This window comes from Drosophila mojavensis, unplaced genomic scaffold, assembly GCF_018153725.1.
Source record: "Drosophila mojavensis isolate 15081-1352.22 unplaced genomic scaffold, ASM1815372v1 contig_36, whole genome shotgun sequence".
Lineage (NCBI taxonomy): Eukaryota > Metazoa > Arthropoda > Insecta > Diptera > Drosophilidae > Drosophila > Drosophila mojavensis.
In genome coordinates, this window is record NW_025318858.1 from 10,046,259 (window position 1) to 10,063,529 (window position 17,271).

At 36.2% G+C, this 17,271-nt stretch overlaps 2 protein-coding genes and 1 long non-coding RNA gene across 5 annotated transcripts in view; 1 reads left to right on the forward strand and 2 right to left on the reverse strand.

Moving 5' to 3' along the window:
* Positions 1–17,271, reverse strand: part of LOC26528566 — a 26,395-nt gene continuing 9,124 nt past the window's right edge. The window contains exons 3-5 of one of the 2 annotated variants that reach the window (XR_004363962.2): positions 1,191–1,473; positions 1,068–1,120; positions 1–995 (exon numbers count right to left, since the gene is read on the reverse strand). This is a non-coding gene — a long non-coding RNA (uncharacterized LOC26528566). Of the gene's footprint in view, positions 1,121–1,190; positions 1,474–17,271 lie in introns of both variants that reach the window. The other variant, XR_001449393.3, reaches the window with a different exon arrangement.
* Positions 5,502–17,271, forward strand: part of LOC6576445 (serine protease filzig) — a 27,228-nt gene continuing 15,458 nt past the window's right edge. Inside the window, exon 1 of the mRNA XM_002002399.4 lies at positions 5,502–5,993. Coding sequence (XP_002002435.1) covers positions 5,895–5,993 — 99 coding nt within the window. The 5' untranslated portion in view covers positions 5,502–5,894. The remainder of the gene's footprint in view (positions 5,994–17,271) is intronic.
* LOC116803935 lies at positions 11,205–12,676 on the reverse strand. Of its 2 annotated transcripts, none has more exons than XM_032729168.2 (2): positions 11,947–12,676; positions 11,205–11,886 (listed from the first exon to the last, which is right to left on the reverse strand). In XM_032729168.2, the coding sequence occupies exons 1-2, from the start codon at positions 12,448–12,450 to the stop codon at positions 11,563–11,565; spliced, it is 828 nt and encodes a 275-aa protein (XP_032585059.1). In that variant the 5' UTR covers positions 12,451–12,676; the 3' UTR covers positions 11,205–11,562. The 2 variants fall into 2 exon arrangements, with proteins under 2 accessions (XP_032585059.1, XP_032585060.1); XM_032729169.2 differs by having other exon boundaries at positions 11,219–11,876.

Sequence of the window (17,271 nt, forward strand, 5' to 3'; positions counted from 1 at the left end):
TTTTATGTATTATGTGACGTTTATTCAATTTTAAAAAATTAAAAAAAAAAAAAATTAAAAATGCAAAACTTTATTTACAAAGTGAGTTTCGAATTTAAAGTTTAGTATTAAATTACATATATGAAAAAGAAAAAAAAAAAAAAAAAAAAAAAACAAAAACAAAAATTACTTTTAATTATAAACCAATATATCAATTTTTAATTAATGAATCATATTTAATGGTGTAGAAACCAGAATGAAAACCAACAACATGTAATCAATACAATTACAATAATTGAAAAATAAATTTAAAAAAATTATGTACTCAAAAACTTACGCATTTATTATTATACTTTATTTATATATATGTTAATTTTACAGACAAAGATGTTGCTGGCTACAATCTTTTTAAATGGATTATGCTATGGGATAAAATGAGCCATGCGGCACCTAATAAGGGTTAAGCTTTTTGTCGCTTTACGAAAATTAAAAAGATAGCATACTTTTAGGCACGCAGTAAAATATATTCATGCTCTGACTGCTAAATAGATATTGTGCAGGGTTTCAATTTGTTTCACTTGAATATAATTTTGATTTGCTTTATAATACTGTGATAAGATTACTGGCTATGATTTTTGCATATTTTCTTACTATATAGTATATTAGTTTCATATAAACTAAAAAAAGACCAAGATGTACTCAGAGCCTACACTTGAAGCTTTATAATATCCATTTCATAATTATGTTCTGCAGAGCAGGTAACACTTTGTATGTGTAATCTAGGCTTGACTTCGTAAGAGTTACTTCTCTAATATTCTATATATTTAACATTATATACATCTATTAAATGAGTTTAATATACAGTCCCGATTTAAAATCATCAAAGCTATCGATAGTATTTATTCCACTCATTCGATATTCTAACCCAGATGAGCTGCTCGTCGCACTTATATCATAAAAATTTCACAGATCTTTGTAGCCATCGATCCTAATTTACGAGCGATTATCTAATTTAACTAAAAATTATATTCATCAAGCGATCATCGAAGTATTTATTCCATTCACCAATCAATTAGCAGAAATCTTACCAGTTGAGCTGCTTATGTGATCTTTATAGCTGCCAATCCATAAGCTGTTCCACCTGTATAAAATTTACAGCTGATTAAATGTAACTTTATTATTTTAATTTATTTTGATTAAGTTATAGCTACCTCAGCTTCTGCCCTCCGTCGGATTGATGTGTCTCTTGTGATGCTTACAACGTTTTGACACCATTTGCAAATACCTTTGGGGCAACAATTTGTTAATTTAATTTTGTTTGCAAACCTTGTTTATTTGGTGGTTGCCTTTCTTCTCCTTCTCCTTCTCCTTCTTTTTTTTCTAGTTGCACGAGTTGTGTAATATCCGAATTATGGATGTGCCTGATGTTTGGGCATCTATTAAATGAGCATTTGTGTAATAGCCGCCGCACGTGTGCCTTGCTTTTGTTGCTATCTGCAGGAGATAATGTGAATCAAATGTGGATTTTATTAATGGCATACAGTTTGTTAAAGACTAATGGATGCTGGGGCACAGCTGTACCAATTGCAGCTTAACATCACATCGCTGACAGACTGTGAAGATCATGAATGATTTTCACTTTTTCCACCATGTGAAGCACTTGACAAGTATTTTGCGTGGGGGTTTGATCCGCTGAGAAAAAGACGAGAAAGCGAAAATTCTAAGTATAAGCCCACTCTGACTTCTTTATGTGTGTGTAGAAAATCTTCATTCTGGAATGAAAAGTAAAAGTTGCCTTCACGATCCACGATCCAACGATCGTTGATCCAAACTAAGCAAACAAAATAATAATAGTAATTCCCATTGAGCTCTTCGAGTGATAAGCGCGACGCGTAACTCTCATTGAGTTAAAGGTTTATTGACGCAAACTTTTAGTCTGCTGCTGCTGTTGCCGCGTCTTCTTCTTCTTCATCATCATCGATGATGAGCTTCATGATGATCGCCGTCGTCGGCGTCGTCATCGTCTGGCACTTGTTTTTGTTGTCGTTTAAGCCTCCAGTTCGGGTCCATGGCAGCTCGAAGGCCGTCGCTTCTATCTGCCTCTGTTGCTGTTGCTGCTGCTGCGACTCTTCTTTTTTTTTCTTTCTTTCTTTCTTGCGTTGATCATTCATCGCAAAGGTGAAAGTCTTTCTCCCTGCAGCGCTTTGTTGTTGCCATACGCTGTACACAGCATTTTTAGTCTTGTTTTTTTGTTTGTGGGCTTTTGCCGATGTTTTGATTTCTGTTGTTTTTATTTAACTTTGACTTTGGCTTGGGTTTGCCTGCTCTGTGACTTGGCGTTTTCATCAATCTCTTTGCCCAGCCATTAGGCTTTTGTCCCCGTCCCGCCCCACTACAATTATCTGAAGATTTATGCCAAAAAATTAACAAATTCTAAATTGGCCGCCTTCAACGTTTTCCCACACTTGAGTAAAACATAATTTAGTTAGGTTAATCTCAAGTACAAAAACATATTCATTTCGTCGTATTATATCATCTCGTTTTTATCTGCAGCCTCTTTTGACGCATTTATAGGTGGGCCACGCCGAAAAATTAAACAGATGAATTTTTTATTACGATCAGCAGGTTTCCGCCGTCACGTCTCGGATCTGAGGTCAATATGGCGATTTCTGACTTGATGGAAAGCAGACTTATGGATGACTAACAACTTGATAGATAAGTAGAATTGCAGATGGTCCGATTATAGTTATTGATTTCAAATGACCGTCGTTTAGTTTGTTTAATTAAATAATAAACAAGACTATGAGATTGTATTATTAAATACTCTAGCAGAATATGCTTCCTAATTAAATAAAAAGTCTAAAGAAGAGGCTTTTACATCATATTTACATATATAAAAATAAATATAAATAATAAAAATATAATTATACAAAAATATATTTAAATAAAATTTTGTACAAATAAAATGTCAAATAAATAATATAAAAAAAATTATATATAAACGGTTCTCATATAATCAAATATCCCCACAAAGAATCCAGATTGTAGCTAATTAATATGTACGCAACGACGAAAATATTTATTTTATTTTGATGACATGATCTTGACTATCTCTTAAACTGAAAACTCTTAAAAAACAACAGAAATTTGAGCATCTTTAGAAGCACTTGAGACAAAACGGAGAAAACTTCTTCAATGAAATTTTGGTATTTTTCCCATTCGATAATTTATTTCGCCTGACAAAGCCAATTGAATTAACGTGCACAAAAACAGGTGATTGTTGTTATTATTGTTGTTGTTTTATGTATTTTCCATATAGATTTTATAGTCATCATGGCTTTTCTAGCCGTACGATTACTGAACAAAGAAAGCTATCAAATAAAACGGATACAAAAGAAGCAACGTCTCGAGTCATTGGACTTGGTTGGGCAGCAGCCCCAACCTGCGCCATCATCGAATCAGTCAAATCGAGCATAGGCCACTATCGCTGTCTATCTGTGGGGTGTAGAGTGACCAGAGCGAAACCCGATAAGCTGCTTATGTAATGCAACTGGAGATCGAATAGATTCGTATCGATCCGCCATTCGTCCGCCCATTCGTCTGTCCGGTCCGCAGTTGAGCCCTACTCTAGAATTGCATTGGGCATCGAGTTAATGGGCCATTCGCTTGCATATTTCATATCTGTTGCGTTGCGTTTGAAAGTGAAAATCTTTATTAATGAAAGCTGGCGTTGAAGTGTTTGCCTGACGGACTCGCCGATTAGTCGATTAGTAGATTAGTCGTCGCATTGCCGAATTTTTCGAGCCACAGCAAATTGCTGCGATAATTGCTGGAAAGCAGCAAATGCCATAATTTGTGCGAGTGGCCCAGGCTACGCTTTGAGAAGGGCCACCAGATTGACGGCCAATAGCCAGCCAGCTGTTGCACAAGAGGAAGTCAAGTGGATAGTCAGAGATGGATGAAAACTTTTGATTAGATCTATGGGAGGGGTAAAATGAGTGAGTGTAGAGTGAGAGTAGCTGAGGATGATCTGTGGACGAATTCTTTATAAATCATAGCAGAATATGAACTAAGCAATGTCTTAGAAAGCTAGTGGATGCTTATAGATAAGAAGCAAGCTGTTGAAAAGAAACGAATTTTGCTGTCAATTTAATAACAGTAAAATAGTTAAAGACAATATACCGCTATAACCGATATAATATAGTGTAATTGCTTTGAGCTTACTCTAAGAAAGATGTACTTGAGATAGAGCCATAGATATAATCCAAGAAACTTGTAAATGCCTTTGGGCTCAAGTTATCTTCATTAATAACTGAGGAATGTGTGACTACTTAAAAAAGAAAAAACAATTAAATTCCGAAGCACATAATGAATTTATCCAACAGAAGATCTTCGTTTAGGTTGTTTTGATTAAATGAAGCTTAATGAATTCCACCCAATGCAGATCAATTAAATACTTCAGCTCTCTGTACTTCCCTCAAATTCCTTCAAAACACTAAAAACTTGACTGATCTGACTTTCACAGACTCGATGCTAGCGTAACCTTGATACTAGATATGAATACCACCAGCTAACATCACAAATGACTGTCCAGTTCAGGCACTCGCCAAGCTTCATCAATGCGAAACATCAATTATTAGCGATCCATTTGATCGGTTCAACAATGTCATGCTGTGCCCTCTCTCGGTCTATGTAAAACTAGATCAACTCAACCTGCAACGATTATTCATCGATTTTCGATGATGTAAGTGCGTAATGGGGTTGATCAATTGGAGCGCCGATCTCAGCTGGATCAGGTCCGGTCCGAGCTACCGTCTAACTCTCCATAAAATATAGCGGAAAGACAACGGCGGATCGTGGTGTGTGCTTGAAATGCAGTTTTAATGATCTGTACGAAATGTTAAACACATATTCGTTGCCATTGTGCGGGTCTATGTGACACTTGGGTCTCGTAAATGCTAATGATGATGTCGGCAATTTCATTTGGCCGGCTATTAAAAGGTATTTATGGTCATTACGAATCGTACGCCTTCAATTGGCGTTCTTATCTACGCTTCCGAGTGCGGAAGTTACGTGATTTTGGGGCGTCTGCAATCGAAGACTGTGCAGATAGCTTCATATTTGTCTAGCCAAGTGTTTCTGGTTCGATAAAGACTGCAACGCGAAGAGCGAATATCATTTGCTGTGCAAAGCAGACGAAGAAGAAGAAGACGGCGAAGAGGTGAACAAAAAATCAAAACCAAAATTAAATACAGCTCGGTATAGAGCTTGGCATTTCCTCATGTTGCACACCAGCAACACTTTCTCTTTCAACCGCCGAGCCGCTCTTCGATGCTTTCTCTTTGCACCGAACGCGCTCTCAGCAACTGTTGCTGTTGCTGCCGACGTTGTTGTTCGTGTTGCCAGCAACATGTTGCGACGCTCATCGTCGCATCACGTCGTTCGCATATTTGTTTTGTTGTTGTTGTTGTTTTTTTTTTTTTTTTTTGGCATCTTCGTCGCTTTGGCTTGGCTTAAATTGTTACCAAACGCTTAATGATCTTCAGTTAAGCATCGAACTTTTACCAGACAAGTCGTGTCTGCGGCTAGCACTCGACTGACGACTCCGCGGCAGCCAACGCTTACGGAATACTAAATAAAACAATACTAGTTGAAAATCCAAGCGCCAAACAAAAACTAACTGCGTTTGCATAAGGCATAAGGCAAAAATAGAAAACGTTCCAGCGCAAAAGTTGATTTCAGTTTTGTGTTTTTGACAATTTGGAAAATTTGACTTCATGTTTTCTCTCGTACTCAAACATAGTGCTACGATATTTGATTAATCGAAATTCAAGAAAAATCAAGGCTGTAACTGTAAATTGGAAAAACCTCAACAAATAAATAGTCAAGTTATCTAGCGGAAGTCGGTGTGAATCATGCGAGTTTTGTTGACTCTTTGGGGCACTTTGTGCCTGTGGACGATCACGGCGAATGCACAAGGATTTATTCCGCCCAATGTGGTGCAACATAATGGAGTAAGTTGAATGAAAAATATATTCAAATATAGCTGGAAAAATTCTGAAATTATTTTAAATACAATTAATGAATATGTATTCAAGTATGAGCATAAAAATAAATGCCCTAGATTGAAGTCTCTGTAAGGGAATCAATAAAAAATAGTTTGAATATTTTCATTGATTGAAATTCACATATTTAAGATAAACCGACTTTCAATAATAGTTTGACACTATATTCAATATTTTGTTTATTCAAATTAATATATTGTTCAGATTCAGTGACTTTCAATAATGCCAAAATATATACAAAGAAAATATTGCATATTTGATTTAATTCAAATAAATATAGTTTAAGGTTAACCGCCTCTCCATAAAAGCTAAATGTAAATTTCAACTATTGAAATGAATATATTTTTGCTTTATATCAAATTTTAGGTCAAGCCTTTGCTTTGCTTAAAATAGTTTATAAATAATATATTTTACACCCCATTCATTTTTTGCGGAATTTCTATTCAAATATAGTGTTATTATTATTATTTTGCTATTTATTGTGAATAAATATTAAGTGGTATTTTTATACACTCGGACAATTGCCTTTGTGGCTGTCAACAAATTGAGATCGAAATGGACTCGTTCCAGTTAACCCTAGACAATGTTTATAAAAAGTCTGCGACAGAATTCAAATATTTGCCTAATACAGAGCCTCAACAATGTGAAAGAAACTGAAAAGATTTATAAATCCATTTGCATTTCCATTGAACGCTATGCAAATATTTATTGTGTATTCTAGTTGTGAATATTATTTGAAGTGGAAGTGACATAGATTTTAGGAAAGTTTCTGCGAAAATAGGCCAAAAAAAAGATGAATGGCCAACAGAGGAGATAAATGCGGATAAACGTATTTGTATATTATGCAATTTTCGTTTGGAAAATTCCAAAAATTCCCCAAAACACTTGAGGGAGATTTTTATAAAGCCCAAAACTAAATTATTCAATTATTCAAAACATTTTCATAGGCATTTTCATATTAATTGTACAAATATTCAACTGACTTGCCTCAGTGAACTTTCCCTTTTTATTATATATATACATATATATATATATAGATATTTATATACAGCTTCTTCTTTGTTTCTTTGAAGATGCAAAGGAAGCAAAGAGTAAAAGCCACAAAGTCATGGCAACCTTTAGAGTCGCAGATGATAATAAACCTGTTCGCTTTGAAAACAAAAAGAGATATGCAAGAAACCGAGTCAAGTGGGCTAAGGGAATCTCAGTTCTTAGGCGAAACTCAATAGTTAGGTCAGTTACAGACTGATGTATATAGATATATATGTATATATGGGTTGTAATATATACATATTAATTATCATTAACAAAGTCTTGCGGCCAACATAATTGATAGAGCTATTAGAGCTATTTACAACAACATATATATGTATTTATATATAGATACGAACACCTATATCTATCTAGCTTATCCCTTGGCTATTGTTGTTATTGCAGCTCTTGTTGTATTTTTGTTTGTTGGTCAATGCGGCATTTGTGGCATCCGCTGTTATAGTTAGTTTTCACTTTCATGGCCTCAGCCTCAGAGTTGCCAACTGGCAGCCGCAACAATTTATGATATTTCCAATTTGATTGTCATTTTCGCTCTTTGTTGTTGCTGCTGCTGCTGGCTTTGATTTGCGGATGAACTAATGTCCATAATTGGGATTTGTTTCATCTGTTGTCTGCTTTGAAAAACGTAACACTTTCGTTGCATAAACGTATTTTCATAATATTTCGGCTAAATACCAATATTTATGATACCACAACACACACACACACACACACAAATGAAATTTCAGCTTAGGTCAGCTCGACTCAATAAAAGGCGCAGTTAAAGTTGAATCAGTTTCTCAATTTGAGAAAAGTTGTCAAGGGAATTTGAATGCAGAGCCTTTTTGAGAAGCGCATATAGAGGCGCTTGGTAGTTTCGGCTCTCTTCCAGCATAAATTACCCAAATCATCAAACGAAAACCCAATCAATATCTATTCAATATTCTACTGCACAATTTTTATTGAATTTCAAGTAGATTTCCCTTATATTTCCCATCCTTTGCTAGCTGATTTCATAATATGGATTATATCATAGCGAATCTCATGCTCAATTACATTTTCAATTTGTTTGACTAAGCAGCACTTCCTGCCCCAAACAACACTCGGCACTCAATACTCAACACTTTGGCTTTATTTCCATTAACTGTTGGCACTGCCGCTGTCCAATCAAGCACTTCATCAGAGTCACAATTTTGTTCACTTTTCCACGTGCGCCGCCCGAGCATTTTCAATGAAATTGAAATTGAAATTCGATTTAATTCTCAACTAGTAAGAACAGCGACAACAACAACAACAACAACAACAACAACAGCGACAGCAGCAGCGACAGGCACAGCAACAACTCAATCATGTTGGGCCACTCTAAACTAAATGTGAAGCGAGTTCAAAGTAAAATCCAACTCGAGGGCTGCCTAATTGGCTCTGCGTGTGATTAGCGTTCAATTACTTCGATTTATTTGTGATACAATGCAAGCCAATTGAAGTCGATTTGACGCCATTTGATGCAGTGTGGCGCCACTTAACGAGCTTTAACTAACAAATCTGAGTAGGCTATATGGCTGTCTTTGTCTACATCTATACGTATATATGTATAATTGGTTCAATGGGACGCGTGGGCAACACACCTCAGCAAATGTCAAGTTTGAACTGCTCTAAAATTCTAGTTGCCAAGCAACTTTCATTTTTTAACGCACAAATCCATTAACTCTTTGTCGCGGCAACAAAAAATTTATGTTTTCGATAAATATGCAACCAAAATATATTTGTATAAAAGATCTCTCGATTGACCCACTTTCCACATAACAACAACAACAGCAACAAAACCTGCTAGAATGACGGACCTACACTCCCCAACAACAACAATACAAGCGCAAAAAATTTATATATATGAAAAAAAAAAAGCGAAACAACAAAATCAAAAGAAGTTACAACTTGAAATTCATACAATAAATCGCAAACAGGTTGAAGGGCCTGTCAAGCGCGTATCTCGCAGATACAAAGATACACAAAAGTATCTTAAGACAGTTGCCGCTGCCTGCAGCAGATCTCAATGTACCAAAATAAGTGATGCTGCTTATTTTTTATTATTATTATTATCATTTCTTCTTCTTCTCTTGCGGTTATTGTTGCCAGCAGCCAATTAAAAATGCCATAGCTCGGCTCGCTAGCTCCGTAAGTCTATTACAATGCTAATGGCAGATAGTTGACATAGACCTATATATTTATAGTCTACTCTTTTTTTTTGCAATTTGCAAAAAATAATAAAAAGATTTCTTTAATAAAATAAAAGTAAGCCATAATTTAATTAATTTATAGCACGAAATATGAAAAAGGAAAAATGTAGAAATTAAAAAATATATAAAAGCTTTTTAATATTTAATTTCTAATATTTTCTAAGTAATTCCAAGTCTCATAAAAATCTTAAACTTTTATCTATAGTCATTTTTATACTAGTTCAAATGAAAACAAAAGTTTGTCTGTAATTTATAGCACAATTTATGAGAAAGAAAAATTGCAGAAAATAAATGTATAATTTATGAATTTTACTTGAACTAATGTTTTATAATGAAGCAGCTATTTGCATATATTTGCTATATATTTTCCATATAATGCCAACGTTATACGTTAAGCTAAACCTCTTAAGAATCATAAACCCATCTCAAAGCACTCCCTTAACTCGTCTTATGACACACATTTTTGCCCAGCTATTTCATAATTAATTCACGCATCTCGCACACAATCGAAAGTGAAAGCAAAATATTGAATATTGAAGAGTCAACAGATATGTATAAAAAAAATTTAAATTAAAATGAGAAATTGAAAACAAAAAACAAAAATCCAAAGCTATGCCAACTATTTGACAGGGAGGCAACAGTAAATCCAGCATAACATGGCTAGCCAATTGGACGCTGGGACAGCTTTGGACATGGTTTAGATGATGGGCGACAGATGTTGCCTGAATTGTTGTTGCTGCTGCTGCTGCTGCTGTAAGGCCTGAACAGTTGCTGGTTGTTGCCTGTCTGTTTGTCGCTGGCAATTTCTGTTTACACGACACAAAAAGGCAACTGCAAACGCAAAGCATTGTACACACACACATATATACACATATACATATATACATATACAACATACACTTTGATATCAGGCGCAAAATTAAGAAATACCAAAAACAAAGAGGCAAAGGCATCGTATAAAAGAAACTTTAGCGTCAGCCGCCAGCCGACTTGACTTGGTCTTTAAACTGTGACCAGTTCCTGCTCGCGGACAAAAGGAAGATGATGATGTGGCTAAAAGAAGAAACAAAACAAAACAAAACAACCAAATAAAAATACGTATTTTATTTTTCTTGTTTACCAAAAACTTTGCAATGGGTTGTTGCCTGTTGTAATCGCAGGCCGTTGCCGTTTTCTGTTGGTGTTGCCGTTGCCACAGCCAACTTATGTCAATAGTCCGAGGCAGCGGCAGCGGCAGACGCAGAGGCAGAGGCAGAGGCAGCGGCAGATGCAGCGGCAGCGGTATAGACAGACGGCAGCAATCTGGTCTGACACGTTTTTCTTTGCAACTTGGCAACTGCAGCAAAATCTCCTATTGGAAAATTGTGCAAGCCAAATAAGGCAACGGAACAGCTGCACAAAAGGTTAAGGACAATGTCCAGTGAAAGAGTTCAGCTGCAGCAGAAAAACAAAACATCTAAAGAAAATGCCAAAAATTAAACCAATAGAAAATCAAGTTATGAGAGCTTCTATCTAAATTTCTTGAAAGTTTTTCACATCATTTTGGAGAGCAAAGCATAAAATGCGGAGGGAAATGAGAGAATATTCATATTTCAGAATAGGATAGAGGTTCATATTTAAATGCAATAGTTTAAATATTTTAGTTTAGATATAGCAATTCATGCGCACCAAATAAATTTGGCTTTAATAATTCATTTTGAGTCTCTCTTTGTGCTTCGGAATCAAATATCACACAAAAGTAAAAGTTCAACATGCCTAATAAATATTTTATTTTATTTTATTGTGCTTTATTTCCCTTGAATTTTTTTAAAGAAAATATATATGATGGAAATATATGTATATATTGCCAATAAGAAGATAGAAGGGGATTGGACATTCGTAGAATTTTATAATATAACAAATAATATTAAAATATTAATAATATTGTCTAATATAGCCTATCCATCATTAACTATGAAATTTACCAAATCTTATTTAGAAAAGTGGAAGCTAATTCAATGAAAGCAATACAAATTAAGTTTATTCCTCTATGTCTTTTTTTTCTCTCTCTCTCACCCCATCTCTCCCACTCTCAGCGCTTCGCAAAACATCTCCCACAGCCATTTTCAGGCCGAGTCCAACAATGATTTCCTCATTTATAGCTTGTCTCCCTCAATTATTAAGTCATTATTACTCTGATCTGCAAGCTGTATTAGTTACGCCCATATATTTATATTAAAATATCTATATAGATAAATCTTGAGCGAAAAATTTCACATGGCTTGTGGCTGGGGCAGCTCATTAATGCTTCTACTTTTGGCGGGCAGTGTGGACGCTGGCAAAAGAAAGTAAATGGGTCTGCGACATAACTCATCGCTGATTATTGACAGGTTGCACGGCGAGGCGACGCTTTTGCTCTGCCTCCGCCTGCGACTCTTCATCACTTTTATTTTTTGTTTGCCATCTTCTTTGGCGTGTTTAACAAATTTCGTTGCGAGTGCATCATTAATATTGGAGGCTTGGGCTCGAAAAACCAAATGACTTTTGGCATCTTTTTGCCCGGGTCTAATTGAGAAGGGGAGGGGAGCTGAAGAGAGCTGCCGCAATTAGTGCCGCAATTGTGCAGTAAATATATCAGAGTGCAAATTTTTACCCACCAGCGAGCACGAGCAAGTGTCAACTTCCGCATTACTCATACGCCACGTAAAACGGGTTTTCTGCAGCCGTTGCCATTGCCGTTGCCGTTGCAGTTGCAGTTGCAGTTGCTGTTGCAGTTTTTGCTGCATCTTCTCGCCATAACTCAACACAAATATGGACAAAAAGTCAAACGATCCTCGTCGCCGGTCACGTAAGCGTTCGACCAAGCCCACAGACCCAGACGATGCTGCTGCAACTGCTGTTGCTGTGGCATCCAGCAACTGGTTGCACTTTCGTTTTTGTTGTTGCTGCTGGGTGAAAATGAAGAAGCGTTTGTTGTTGCTGCTGTGGCTGATGCTGATGCTGCTGCTGCTGTGAGAGAGTTCCAAAACAAGATTCAAGCAATGCGGCCTCAAAGATCTGGCTGGGTCGGTCGCTTGGGTTGGTTGGCCTGCCTCGAAGATGTTGCAAGCCAGCGCAGCCGTTGCATAATTTGTTTTTGTTTTTCTACAACTACCTAACATGGCAAGTTGCTGTTGTTGCTGTTGTTGCTGCTGTTGCTGCTAGTGGGTGTCCAAGCCGTTGCAAAAGCCAGTCTATTGATTTGCACTTTGAGTTTGCGCCAAAAATAATAATTTAATGACATTTTTGTGGTGTTCGACGTTGAAAACATAATCAAAATTTCAATAAAAAAGAAAGCTCTGCATATGAGAAAAAGTATATAGTTTTTTGAATAAGATTTAGAGTTGTTTAGCGTGTAGAAAAAAGTAAATTGAAAAGCTTATGCAATAATTAAAAATATATATAAAATATGACATCTCTGAAAATGCATTAAAAATCAATTCTAGTCTCTCTCTCTCTCGCTTTATCTCTCTCTCTCACTCAACTCCACATTTTCTTTTAATAAAAAAATTTAAAAAAAAATCTTCTAATTACGCTATAAATTTTATATATTTTTTATAAATTTCTCATATTTTTTATATGAATATTAATTTATGTATATATTTCATTGAATGATTGAATGAATGCATGAATGTATTTTATATTCATAAATGAATATATTTAAAATCTATACATATGTAAATCTATATATTTATGTAAGAATATGATTTAAAATGTATATATGTAATCTCTTATATTATTTCTAAAAATGTGATAAAAAACAATGTAAGTTGATAATAAATATTGATTGATTTTATAGCCAAGCTGCAAGCTATCGAAAAACACAAAACTTTCATTAAAAAAAAAAAAAAATCAAAAATAATGCAAAATTATTGCACGATAGCAATTGACGTAATTGAAAAAAAAAAAGTTTGATAAACCCAAGTTAGAAAGGTGAAAGGTTATTTGAATAGATATTCAAATTATGTAGCTGGCTAATGGAAGTTGTTTGATTGCAGAACGGATGCTGCCTCTATAGAGAGAGCGGGGTGGGTGGCAAAGAGAGTTATTTAAATTGCGCATTAAACTAAACTGCATTTTGCAAATCTTCTTCTACCACTTGCAAATATCTATTATACATTTTGCTGGCTTTGGGCCATTTTCACTTCAATGAAATCGAAAGCCTCGAATTCATATTTAGCTGGCTTGCATGCTCAGCTGATGCACTCAAATGCGCAGCAAAAACAAATTAAAATGTGTTATTCGCAACTGTGGAAGGCAGGCAGGCGCAACACGCTGCAAGAAGCCAACAGGGAATGGAAATGGAAATGGGATTGGGAATGGGCATGAAATGGTTATACAGTGAAACAGAAAATAACTAAACCCAACAGACAAAACAAAAATAAAGAAAAAAGCACAAACTCAGCGAAGCTTGCAAAAAGTGTTTTTTCTGCCAGCTAAAAAACTGAAAGTGGAAGAAAAACCAAGACGAAGACAGAGGCTGCAGCTGGAGTAGGAGTAGGAGTAGGAGTTGGCGCTGGGGCTGGGGCTGGGGCTGGGGCTGTTTGCTGGATTGGTAGCTAGCTGTCAGTTGGTCGCTTGTTGGGCATAACCTGCGCTCTGGCCGCAGTCTAGTGTGAAGTGGGTTAGCATCGTCATTTGTGAAGCGAGCGGGGCTCTGACTGCTGCGTCGGCGTAGCCGTGAAATAGGCGCACAAATATGTGCCCAGTGCTAAAGCATACAATTACATCAGACCTTAGCTGTAAATATGATATGTACTTAAACATATAAATATGCAGTGTGCAGAAGTCAGCTTTGTAGTAAGACTGGACAAATGCATTATGCAAAGCCTCAGCTGGGCTAGAAGTGATGCAAGAGTAGAAAGGCAAAGCTGATTGCCAAAGGCTCTAGTTAAGGAGGCAACTTGAGCACTTGATGGATCAAAGACAAAAGACCGAAATAGTTACTGTCTTAGAGATAAGCAAAGTGAGAGTGGAAGAAGTGAGAAGAGAACGAAAGACATAGCATGGCATCGTGACATCTATACAGATACGTGCATAAATGTGAGTGCGCGGCTATAACGTTTAAGAATGCGCTATAAAAAATGCATTTAAATTCTAGAAAAATCAAGAAACTGATAAAATGCAATAGTCGTGGAACGAGAATGCTAGAAAAGGTGAAAAACTGATATAATTAATGAAAATACTTGAAGGCGCTAATCAAGGCAAGAGAATGTTAGCAAAGGGGAGAAACTGGTCAAAGTAAATAATAATATTTGATTTTACATCAATTATATAAATATATAGAGTAACATAATGAATTCTACACAAAGATTATATTTATCTAGTAGGTCAGTGAATCAAACACGCAACTAAGTATACCTATTACAACTCCAATCCCCACTCCAAGCACAGCTCCAATCTCACGTGCCCATGAATTGATGAAGTTTCCATGTGAAATTCCAGCTCTTGCAGTTCCTCGGATCTTAGGCATTCTCTGCAATCATAACAGTCAATTTGTTAAGCACACCGCTAAAGAGCTCCCTTTCGGGCCCAGCCCAGTACACAGTCGGGTTATTAACCCGCTTGACAATGGTCAGTTCGCTCGTCCAGCGATGACAAAGTCGCGTCGTTCAGGCAATTGTTAAAAACTGTCACGAAATGCGAAAAAATGCGAAAGTTTACTGACTTCGGAGCATAAGCTTTGACTACTTTGACTACTCTGACTGCTTTGACTTATGCGGTGCATTTCCACGGCCAGGCCATAAACCCAAGACATCCACAAAAAACAGCAATTTGCATGTCGAGGGACAGCGCTTCGCGGAAAAGCGACAAAGCTTGCGTGACCAGCGGCCAGGCACGGGAGAATTCCGACGACAACTTGACCCACGGCTGAATGAGTCGAGCAGCAGCAGCAGCTGGAGGAGTTTGAGGCTGAGGCCCGTCGATATGATCTGAAAATGACTTAATTGTTGCGCTCTGGCAAATAAATAGCAAGAGAAATACCAAATAAAACAGAATTCTGTTTCGTGTCGTCAGATTTCGACTTTTACCTTGCGCACTGCTAACCTATAAATTATGAATTCCACCTGAAGAAATACGAACACACAAAAGTTTTCATTTCATTTCGGCAAACAATGGAGCAGCTGCAATTGACACAGACTCGGCCTGCTTCAACTTTGCGGTAGCTGAAACGGAGAGGAGCGAAAAATGCAATCGCATGTTTAAATGCATTCAACACAGGCAGAGCAGAAAAAAAAAAAAAAAAATATATATATATATATATATATATGCATGTATATATGCGGCTAATGCTAATGTGTAATTAATGCATTAAAATGAAATTTCAAGAAAGATCTAAAGCGTAAAGTTGTAATTTAGCTATGCGAGCTGAGGTTTTGGCTGAGCGAGTGGAATGCTTGTTTTTTTTATTTATTTTATTTCATTTTTTATATACCTCTCAAATATATATATATATTTATAAATCTAAACTTTACCATAGACTGTCTATGTAATTAAAAATAAAAATCTAATTTGAAATCCAAAGAGAGCTCACCGTCTAGTTCTATTGTATCTGAATAATAATATAACAATAATAAAATATTTATGCTAAAGGAATATCACACATACTCGAGACTATCTATACAAACTAAATGAATGGTCTTTAATATATCTTTATATATAACAATTAGTTTACCATTTGCCCCAGTCGAATATTATAATTATATGCAACCTTATCGATTGTGTATTTAAAGTGTACAATCTGCATAAATCATATATTGTTATTATAGGCATCTCTATAAATATAATTTACTTGAAAAGTCTGCCCAACTCATTTCTATATGCAACTCAGTCGATATTCACATTGCAAAGAAAATCTTGAAGACTGTCGGCATTCAGCTCACTCGACAAATCCCACACAGACGAGTGCAGCCTCAAAGTTAAGACCTCTCACGGACCGTAGAAAATTTTCTAGTTATTCGTAAGACCAGACAAAGGTCAAGTTTGCAACTCATCTGAACAAATATTGTTGTACAGCTCAGCCCATAGAGTTGGCGGCTTATTTGTGACCCATATTCAATAATGGACGTGGCGTCGATTGCAATCGAACGCCTCAATTGAAGTGACAGCCCGAGAGATGAGTGGACAAATAATCAGCATTGAATATCTCTGAATACAAAAGCAAATACGAGTGTACGTACTATATAAATAATATATATATACCTACATATGTATATCTCTTTGGGTTTTTGCACAGATTGAAGACATAATAAGTAAAAATAATGATTTAAAGTTATGCAAAAGGCTGCGCTAAGCTAGACAAAAGACTGAATCACTTTTTTTGATGAGAGCTGAGAGTTTAGGGCGTTGGGGCGTGTCCACTGTAGTTGAGGGCTGCGTCTGCGGCTGTCAATGAAACTTTAGTTTAGTGTTATGAAATTTGACTTTCAGTCCGTGCCAGATAAATGCAAAATGTGCGAGGCGAGGCAGCGCAATGAAAGCGCAATTGTTGACGGTTCTCCTCGCTTGGCCATTGTGTTTACGTTTTGGCCAACACGAGTTGGCTCGACTGTCCGCCAGCAATAGCAAAAAAGAAAAAAAAAAGTAAAGCAAATAAATCTTGGCCAACTGTCTGCTGCAAACTGAAGCTGAAGCTGCACAAAAGACGAACTGCAGATACTTTATATAGTTGCCGAGATACAGATACCGAAACAGACTCATCTACAGCCACAGGTACAGATTGAGCTACACATGCGAGACACGCAACGTCGCGTACTACGTGCGCTAAATTTATTGAATTGGAAAGTAAAATTGCAGTTAGTTTTTCGCATATATCTATTTGAATTTATTTCGACAATCTTCGTCTTCGCGTCTTTAATGCTTACACAGCACGCGATTTGTCTAACCATAATTATGGGTATTTTTTTAAAGGTTATTATTTATGATTATTATTATTTTCATTA

What these genes read in the sequence shown, in the direction of transcription:
- LOC116803935 (XM_032729168.2), bottom strand. Translation starts at nt 12,450, where the DNA reads ATGTTAGGTAGTTGTAGAAAAACAAAAACAAATTATGCAACGGCTGCG. An exon ending in ACACTTGCTCGTGCTCGCTG is followed by an intron (nt 11,887 to 11,946) that starts GTGGGTAAAAAT and finishes TAATTGCGGCAG; the next exon opens with CTCTCTTCAGCTCCCCTCCC.